General features: G+C 41.5%; 1 protein-coding gene across 1 annotated transcript; it reads left to right on the top strand.

Moving 5' to 3' along the window:
• The first annotated feature begins 319 nt into the window (after positions 1–319).
• On the top strand, positions 320–9,274 carry ddost.S (dolichyl-diphosphooligosaccharide--protein glycosyltransferase subunit (non-catalytic) S homeolog). Its single transcript, NM_001092387.1, has 11 exons — positions 320–498; positions 1,720–1,830; positions 2,362–2,448; positions 4,175–4,278; positions 4,934–5,028; positions 5,213–5,306; positions 7,076–7,224; positions 7,310–7,457; positions 8,211–8,331; positions 8,530–8,636; positions 8,745–9,274. Exons 1-11 carry the CDS (start codon positions 348–350, stop codon positions 8,892–8,894), a joined length of 1,317 nt encoding a protein of 438 aa, NP_001085856.1. The 5' UTR covers positions 320–347; the 3' UTR covers positions 8,895–9,274.
• Positions 9,275–9,667: the final 393 nt, after the last annotated feature.

Genomic DNA, 9,667 nt, shown 5'->3' with positions numbered 1-9,667 from the left:
CAACCTACAATAAACTTTTATCGACAATTAACATTCGAAAATGAACTCTCTTTTCAGTAACTTTTTTAATAAACACAGCTGTAGCATTCGGCTTCTCTATAATATTTATAGGATACAGCTATGGAAAGTGTCAGCCAAGTTCTGAGCCTTACACAACAGTTCTGCCCTTATCAGTCATGGCAGCAGTTGCCCTTACAGCACAGGTCACGTGAGTAAGTGATGCCAGGAGTTGTCAGTGCGCGATTGGTTGTAAAAGGCGCGCTTCCGCTGGGAGACGTTTTGACTTGCGATTGGTGGGAAGAGAGCGGCTTCCGGTGATGTGGAGTTGTCAGTGGCGGGCGGGTAACATGGCTTCTCTCCGACTGTCTGTGCTGCTCGTGTCCGTCTCATGGCTGCTGCTGCTGGTGTCTGGGCTCCGCGCTGGGCCTCGCACTCTCGTCTTAATGGAGAACATCAACCTGCGGGAGACGCACTCTCTCTTCTTCCGCAGTCTCTCAGGTAATGGCCTGAGCTTGGGGGAGGGGAGTCCTGTCTCTGAGGGAACAACTGGAGCCTTTATTGTGATCTTCCTTGTGTTCTGTGTATTATCTCTATATAATCACTGCTCAGCTCCTTGTCTGGCACTCCTGTGTGCGCTTCTCTTATGTCCTGTACAACTGTGGGACCTCTTATCCAGAATGTTCAGCATCTGGGGTTTTCTGGATAATGGATCTTTCCATAATTTGGATCTTCATACCTTAAGTCTTCTAGAAAATCATATAAACATGAAATAAAGCCAATAGGCTGTTTTGCTTCCAATAAGGATTAATTATATCTTAGTTGGGATCAAGTACAAGCTACTGTTTTGTTACAGGTATGGGACCTGTTATCCAGAATTCTCAGAACCTGCGGGTTACGGATAAGGGATCTTTCCATAATTTGTATCTTCATACCTTAAGTCTACTAGAAAATCATATAAACATGAAATAAAGCCAATAGGCTGGTTTTGCTTCCAATAAGGATTAATTATATCTTAGTTGGGATCAAGTACAAGCGACTGTTTTATTATTACACAGAAAATGGAAATCATTTTAAAAAATTTGGATTATTTGGATAAAATGGAGTCTATGGGACACGGCCTTTCTGTAATTCAGAGCTTTCCGGATAACGGATCCCATACCTGGTGAGCACATGTTGGAGCCTGAAGAAGAGCCGAGCATATTAAATTGATAAATATATATGTATTCCTGGGATGTGACTTAAGCTAGTTTGAGTGTTGGACATTTGCAGTGATTTGCAGTTCAACAATACTGGTCTGCTGGCTTCTTAAAGCGGTGGTTCACCTTTAAGTTAACTGTTAGTATGTTATTAAATGGCTAATTCTAAGCAACTTTTCATTTGGTCTTTATTTTTTTTTATAGTTTTTTAATTATTTGCCTTTTTCCTCTGACTCTTTTTGGCTTTGAAATGGGAGGTCACTGACCCTTAAAAACAAATGTTATTGTTATATTTTAATTCAGGCCTCTCCTATTCATATTCCAGACTCTTATTCATATCCGTATATGGTTGCTAGGAGGTTTATTAGGGAGGGGAATAAGGCAGCATCATGTAGGAGCTTGGTGTAGGCGCTATGCTAAGGCTTTTGATACACAGGGAGCAGTTATGCACAATAATAACCACAGTAATAATAACCACAAGAATAATAACAACCAAATCTCTCCCCACCTTCTTCCCTTTCAGACAGAGGATTTGACTTGTCCTTCAAAACAGCTGATGATCCGAGCTTGTCCCTTATCAAGTACGGGGAGTTCTTGTACGACAATCTAATCATCTTTTCCCCCTCCGTTGAAGGTATGTTGGTTACTTTGCCTCCTGTATTTGGTATGGGGGGCAACACAAATGGACCCTGAGTTAAATTATACACAATCTGTCTAGTCTTGTTAATTTTATTCTGCCAAATGTTTTCTATTTAGTGACACGTACAAAGTATTCCCACCTTTGCCAAAGCTGGTTCTTATTCTGAGCAAGTCAAGGTTTACCTTATGTTGTTGCACTACAACTCCCTGCAAGCTGCTGGCTCCATTGGCTTTCTGGGATGTTGGAAGTTTTAGTGCAACAACACAGATACTCCCATATGTAAAATAAGGCACTAAATTTGCCCAGGAACAGTAACTCATGACAACCAATAATATTCTTGCATTTAAACAGGTGACTAGTAAATGCGAACTGCTGATTGGTTGCTATGGGTTACTGCCCCTGTGCAAATGTAGTTTCTTTTATTGCATAACCCCAGTAATATTTCCGATTTTTTTTCTTTGAAGGGTGACGGTCCCCCCGCCCATAGTGTAGCACTATTGACAGCATGGTGTTTTTGTTTTTTAGATTTCGGGGGGAACATAAACATTGAGACCATCAGCTCATTCATCGATGGTGGCGGAAGTGTGCTGGTGGCAGCAAGCTCTGATATTGGTGAGTCTTCATCTGTATTCTGTGTATGATGAGTTATCTCTACACTGGGCACATGAATATTGTGTAAATAATATAGTGAATAAAGTACCCCCTATTGTAAAATATAAGGATATTATAAGTCACAGAGGAGTTCCATGACCATATAAAAGTACGAGGAACTGCGAGGTGACTTCTAATATCCTCATATTTTCCAACAAGGACTACTATTTATTATAACACACAAGTTCTAGTGAGTCATGTGACAAAAATGACCCAAGAAAATTCACTGGCACACAGGTGATGCTAGCAGGATAAACCTTGCTCATTTATCAAGTGTATTGCAGCATAACTTAATAAATTAGCAAGGTTTATCCTGCTAGCATCACCTGTGTGCCAGTGAATTTTCTTGGATCCGTTGGAAGTGGGGACGCCGATTCCTCCATTTTTGTTTACCAGGTATCACCGTTCTAGAAGGCCAGGGTGTGCGAGTGAAACCTGATTACTTGTGACAAAAATCTCTACTCACCGTTTATAACTGATGACATCACTAGTCACTGTTTATATAATGAAATATAAGGATAATATAAGTTACAGAGGAGTTTCATGACCATATAAAAACACAAGGCCGAGTGGTTTTTATACAGGTCATGGAACTCCGAGGTAACTTCTAATATCCTTGTATTTTGCAACTGGGGGTACTTTATTTATTATAATACACAAATTTCAGTGAGTCATGTGACAGAAATGACATCAGAACTCACCGTTTATAACTGATGACATCAGGACTCACCATTTATAAGGATATAATTTACAGGATATTCGTGGCTTTTGTGTATTCTAAAAGTATATTGTATCGCTGCTGCGAAATGTAGTTTAGTACAGAGAGAAACTCTAGAGTTCTGTCAGGTGCATCAGTAAAATGCTGCTATTTACTGGAACCAGAAGTACATGTCCTGCACTCTAACACTTAAAGCAGAACTAACCCTCCCCTTAACTGCCTACCATTGCCCCCTCTCCCTCCCTGCACTGTGCATTAGTCATAAAGAAGCCCCTGATAAAAATAAAAACCTGATCCTAAAATGCAGAGCAGCAGAGTTCCCAGGCACCATCGTCTGCAGGATTATGGGCAGTTGGGCCTAGTTGTAAATCTGCTTCAACTGCACATGCTCCTGCCAACACTGAGACCTGAAGAGAATGCCAAGATGGTGCCCAGGAACTCCGCTGCTCTGCATCTATTTAGGATCAAGTTTTTTTCAAGGGCTTCTTTATACAGCAGGAGGCCAATGTGACACTAAATTTGTGAGTCTGATCCCTTAGCCACTTGTGTAGACTCCGCAATTCATGCAGCACATTTTTATATTTGGCAACTTTTTGCAACAATATTCTCACCCTTATATCTTAACCATGATGTCTTGCAAATATATACCGCAGTATCCCCTGCCCTCACCAAGTATTCTATCTATGATGTGGTTTTCCGAATCAGAAACACATTAGGAGAGCGCACAGAAGAATGACTATAGGTGAATATATAAATATAGAACTTTTTAATTCACTGAAAACAAAGCTGTTTAATAGCAGGCTTCTAAACAGTGCTAGGATAAGATATACCCAGACTAGAAAGTGTTCTGATTGGACAATGAAGGTCCATTGACACATAGGGAAGGCATAGGAGCTGCCCTCTAAATGCACAATGTAATGTAAACTAAATAACTTAACTTACATTTGATTCCTCTTGTCTGTATTTTAGGGGACCCTCTCCGGGAGCTGGGCAGCGAATGTGGCATTGAGTTTGATGAAGAGAAAACAGCTGTAATTGATCATCATAACTACGATATCTCCGACCCGGGCCAGGTGTGTGTCCTGTGGAAATCAGCCGGGGAAGTGGCGGTTACTAATGATGTTTTGGGACAGTTTGGGGGGTGTTTATACTGTTTTGAAATTTCAATTTGAATTGAATCATATTTTCAATATACATTCATTAAACTTGTTCAGTTATTTTAAAGGCATTTGCAAGTATAGGTCCTGTCCACATGCACCTTGTAGTGCAATTCCCTCCCCACAATGTCTTCAAAGATTTGCTCATCGCAGAAAATGCAAAGTATTGTGAGTCTTGGCTGCAGGGGATCTGACTGCTGCTACATTGTATCAGTGGTATATGTAGTCACATGCTGAGCAGTTCAATGGTCATCAGATCCTTGCACCTCCCCAGGCAGAGGGATGTTCATTTAAAGGCTGAAGGAGAGGCCTATATTCCTGCAGGAGCTTGTTCAAAAAGTGTAGGGAGGGCTAAGCAGTAGGGTTTAGTGGATTTTTTTTCTCTTATGGTGATAGTTCTCCTGGAAGTTTCTCTTTTCAACCATCTGCTTTGGTGGGTTTATTCTCTTGGTAGTGTTTTAGTGTTGTATGTTTGTATATTTTTATTTGTAAAGCGCTCCTTGAGGGCAAAGCACTGTACAACAAAACAAAAAAGTGTTGACATTTTGAAGTATTGTATCTCTCCCTATAGCACACACTTATTGTGGCCGACTCTGAGAACCTTCTGAAAGCTCCAACGATTGTGGGGAAGACTCCTCTGAACCCCATTCTCTTCAGGGGTGTTGGGTAGGTGTCCATTAGTTCATAACTGTTACTCAAAGCCTGTTCTAGAACATGGGTGTTCCCTCAAGTCTTTCCAGCTCATGTGCTGCTGCCTGCACCAAACATGTTTCCTTTAATCCAAGTATCAGTGTTTTTTATTTTTTGCTTTGCTGCTAGTAACTACTGATTAACTGTTCTATCCTTACAGCATGGTGGCCGATCCGGACAATCCTTTAGTACTGGACATTCTAACTGGCTCTTCCACGTCCTACTCTTTTTTCCCAGATAAGCCAATCACACAGGTAAGTGGTTTCGGAAAACTAAAATATTTGTGAAATCCAAATTGTGGAGTCGCATGAATGAGCTGTATTTAACCCTACCCGACCCTGTCCGTATTACTTAATCATTTTACCACCCAGTGAAATACCCTCTGATGACATCACAGCTGCTGAGGTGGGGGATTTGGGAAACTGCAGTAGGTATTAGAGTCCTGCGCTGAACCAATTTCTAAGACCCAGACCCGCAACCTGTGACCTGAACCACAACCCGCATTTTTACCCACTTTGATCCACCACTGGACCCGCAACTGCCTTATCTCCGACCCACAACCCGCCGACCTCCATCAAACAGGAAGTGGTGGTCCTGCAGACCGGAAGTTAAATCATCAAAAGTGGGCGGGCACTTTTGTAAAATTTTAAAAGGAGTAAAATATAGACAATATTACATAAGATAAGAAATTTAGATGAGACCCGTGACCCACAGACCCATGGGTATACCCGCACCTGAAAAACTTCCCCTCTGTCCACAGGGTGCCTGCTTTTTTTGTGGGTGACCTGCGGGTACCCGACCCGGTGCAGGACTCTAATAGGTATTTCCTTGTAAAAATGCCAGTTCAGCAGAATAGTTTAAGGTGTTTAAACACTTTTAGTATGTTGTAGAGAGCGATATTCAGAGACAATTTGCAATTGGTTTTCATTATTTAAGGATTTTGCGCTATTTGGCTTTTTATTAAGCAGCTCTCCAATTTGCATTTCAAGCAATCTGGTAGCTAGGGTCCAAATTAGCAACTATGCATTGAGACTATGCAAGAGACTGGAATATGAGTAGGACTGGAATATGAGTAGGAAAGGGCCAGAATAGAGAGATGAGTAATAAAAAGTAGCAATAACAATACATTTGTAGCCTTACAGAGCATTTGCTTTTTAGGAGTCAGCGACAACCATTTGAAAGCTGCACAGAGTCAGAAGAAAAAGGCAAATCATTTTAAAACTATTAAAATAAATAATGAAAACCAATTGAAAAGTTGCTTATAATTGGCCATTCTATAACTCACTAAAAGTTACTTTAAAGGGCACCAATCATGACCAAAATCATTTCCTAAGTAAATACACTATGTGAAAGTTCAAGAAATCCGATTTTTAAAACAGTTAGAATTGTTTGTATAATGTAAATGATCAGCTCACTATTCCTTCTGCAAGATCTCCCCTATCTCCACTGCAGTTCTAGCTGAGGCAGCCATCTTGGATTTTACTGGCTCCTCCTACCTATATCTTCCCAGCCAACTGTAGCTCTGAAATCTCGCACATGCTCAGTTCAAATTCCTTGTTTGCTTATCAACCCTTCTAAGCTATTTTCAAATCAGCCAAACCTGTGTGTTAGCTGCTGTACAGTAGTGCTGCCACCTGCTGGAAGTTAGCAGGTGGCAGCACTTCTAGTGGATACTTCTAGTGGAGGAGTTTACTAAAACAAGGCATTCTGGGTAGAATACGCAAAGCAGTGTTACAATCTGAGCATGCTCCTGAAATTTGCACATTAGAGTCTCTGTTAGAGTCTCAATATGGCCTCCGTCAGTGAAAGAACCCATTTGACAAAGTAAGGGATTTTTTTAAAACCTGCAGTTTTTTCAAAAAACTATATATGTAGTTTGATTAAACGTGTTTAGCTTGTACTGGTCAGATTGTTAATATGTGTTTGATTTTGGCTGTGACAGGTGCCCTTTAAAGGCAAACCACCCCTTTAAGTGAACAGTGGCTTTATAAAGCTTCTTCTGAGATTTCTGTTCCATTCGCAGTACCCACATGCTGTAGGAAAGAACACGCTCCTGATTGCAGGGCTGCAGGCCAGAAATAACGCCCGTGTTGTGTTCAGCGGCTCCCTTGATTTCTTCAGTGATTCCTTCTTCAACTCTGCTGTTCAGAAAGCTGCTTCCGGCTCCAACAGGTACGTTTCTTATCTCTCTTACCTGCCGTAGCTTGGTTTTATTTGTCAAGATATACGGCCTCAGTTTTTTGTACCTGTTCCATAGGTATGCCAAAACCGGCAACTACGAACTGGCTATGGCCCTGTCCCGCTGGGTGTTCAAGGAAGAAGGTGTCCTGAGAGTTGGGGAAGTCTCCCATCACCGTGTAGGGGAATCCTCTCCTCCCAGTGCTTACACTGTCACCGACCTTGTGGTAAGTATCATGTGGCAGTAGATCAATATAAACATGAAAGTCTTGTATAAACTAGAGCCCCAAGGGTTTACAGACTGAATTTGTAGCTACTATTAGTATTAATTCCACTCGTACAGGCCATCTGCAGACATATGTGTCCACTTGCCTGTGCCCTCATGGGTATGTGCATGGGGATTCTGCAATGGGACTCTGTATAGGGCTTTAGCACAAGACATTCTGTATGGCAACCTTATTTACTATTTAAAGGAGAAGGAAAGATACAGAGACAGTTTATTGCCAATAGATTATCCACAATAGTACAAGCTATACTACTATATTTATTCTGCATTATGCTTTACCAAACCTGAGTAAACAGCTCTAGAAGCTCTCTCTGTTTGTTTAGGATAGCAGCTGCCATATTAGCTCGGTGTGACATCACTTCTTGATGTCTTCTCAAGTCTCTCCCTCACTCATAGCTCTGGGCTCAGATTACAGCAGAGAGGGAGAGAGGAGCAAACTGAGCATGCTCAAGCCCTAGCCCTGGAGGTTTAAGATGAAAACAGTAAGTCTGATACAGAAGCCCATGAGTACACAATAGAAGGAAAGAAATGTGATGTTTCTATTAACAGAGGACTCAGAGCAGCATTACTTTGAGGGTTTACTGGTGTATTTATATAGACCTTTCTGATAAAGCTTACTTAGTTTTAACCTTTCCTTCTCCTTTAAATCTTTGCTGGTCTGACTTTCCCTTCTTTATTGTGCTTCCCTCTAAAGGAATACAGCATCGTGATTGAAAAGCTTTCTGATGGAAAGTGGGTGCCCTTTGATGGGGATGATATCCAGCTGGAGTTTGTCCGTATTGATCCATTCGTCAGGACCTTCTTGAAGAAGAATGGTGAGAATTCCTAAGTGGCAATGACATGACCAGTCGCCATATACCTGTAGTTATTATTGTTGGGACCCAGCTCACAATACACTATCCCTAGAGAGCCCAGCACTGTGCATAGGGGTGTCAGTTAAGTGTCAGCTGGAAGGCTGCCTTCCTTGTGCTGAGTGTCCGTTCACTGGCTTTGTTTCTTGTTTCTCCTCATAGGAGGGAAGTACAGTGTCCAGTTCAAACTGCCAGATGTTTATGGCGTGTTCCAGTTCAAGGTGGATTATAACAGGCTGGGATATACTCACCTGTACTCGACCACACAGGTGAGCATGTGATATATCTGCATTATAACAGGGAGTCACATACAAAGTAAGAGCTCATCAATGTGATATTAGCAGCTTGTTTCATGTTGTTCTTGGCACCCCTTACAGATTTCTGTGCGCCCCCTCCAGCACACACAGTACGAGCGTTTCATCCCTTCGGCCTACCCGTACTACGCCAGCGCTTTCTCTGTCATGTTCGGACTCTTTATTTTCAGCATTGTCTTCTTACACATGAAGGAAAAAGAGAAATCTGACTAAGGCTCAGTAGATCACTGTGCAAAATCTCCACTAGAGGGCGCAACGCCTCAGCCGTGAGATCCTTTATTGACTGGGGTCGGAATTCACATCTGATTTGGGATGGTTGTTGGTTAAAAAAAAAATTGCATAATTAACTTTTACAGTGCTGCATTGAGAGGGAGCAACCGGCCGCAGCACAGATGGGGTTAATCATCAGAGGGGAGAGCATGAATTTAACCCATCCAGGGAACCGCACTGATCACATTCCCCGGCAGTCAGGCTTATCAGTCATTGATTTGTATAACTGTGGATGTATTTTTATTTCATACTTTTTATTGTTCGACTGTGATGATGGGCACTTGAACCTTTGTAATAAAATCTGTTCCCCTAATTGTGTCACACTACTGGGCTTCGATTCGATATGGGGAACCTATGGTCTTGTTTAAAGGGGCAGTATACACATACTTTCCACATATCTTGTTTAAAGGGGCAGTATACACATACTTTCCACATAAGTCTAATGCAAAGGACTTGGGTTAAGTATATGTTATGGCTTCTCTTTTAATGGGGTTGTTTACCTTTAAATAAACGTTAGGATGATGTAGAGAGGGATATTATGGGACAATTTGCATTGGTTTTCATTTTTTATTATTTGTGGTTTTTGAGTTATTTAGCTTTTTATTCAGCAGCTCTCTAGTTTGCAGTTTCAGCCATCTGGTTGCTAGGATCCAAATTCCCCTAGCAACCATGCACTGATTTGAATAAGAGACAGGAATATGAATAGGAGAGGCCTG

Source organism: Xenopus laevis, chromosome 7S, assembly GCF_017654675.1.
Source record: "Xenopus laevis strain J_2021 chromosome 7S, Xenopus_laevis_v10.1, whole genome shotgun sequence".
In the NCBI taxonomy this organism is placed as follows: domain Eukaryota; kingdom Metazoa; phylum Chordata; class Amphibia; order Anura; family Pipidae; genus Xenopus; species Xenopus laevis.
This window is presented reverse-complemented; position numbering and strand designations above follow the sequence as displayed.

Coding starts and splice junctions, on each gene's coding strand:
- ddost.S (NM_001092387.1), top strand. CDS start 348: ATGGCTTCTCTCCGACTGTCTGTGCTGCTCGTGTCCGTCTCATGGCTG. Junction 499..1,719: donor CTTCTTCCGCAGTCTCTCAG/GTAATGGCCTGA, acceptor CTTCCCTTTCAG/ACAGAGGATTTGACTTGTCC. Junction 2,449..4,174: donor GGCAGCAAGCTCTGATATTG/GTGAGTCTTCAT, acceptor TCTGTATTTTAG/GGGACCCTCTCCGGGAGCTG.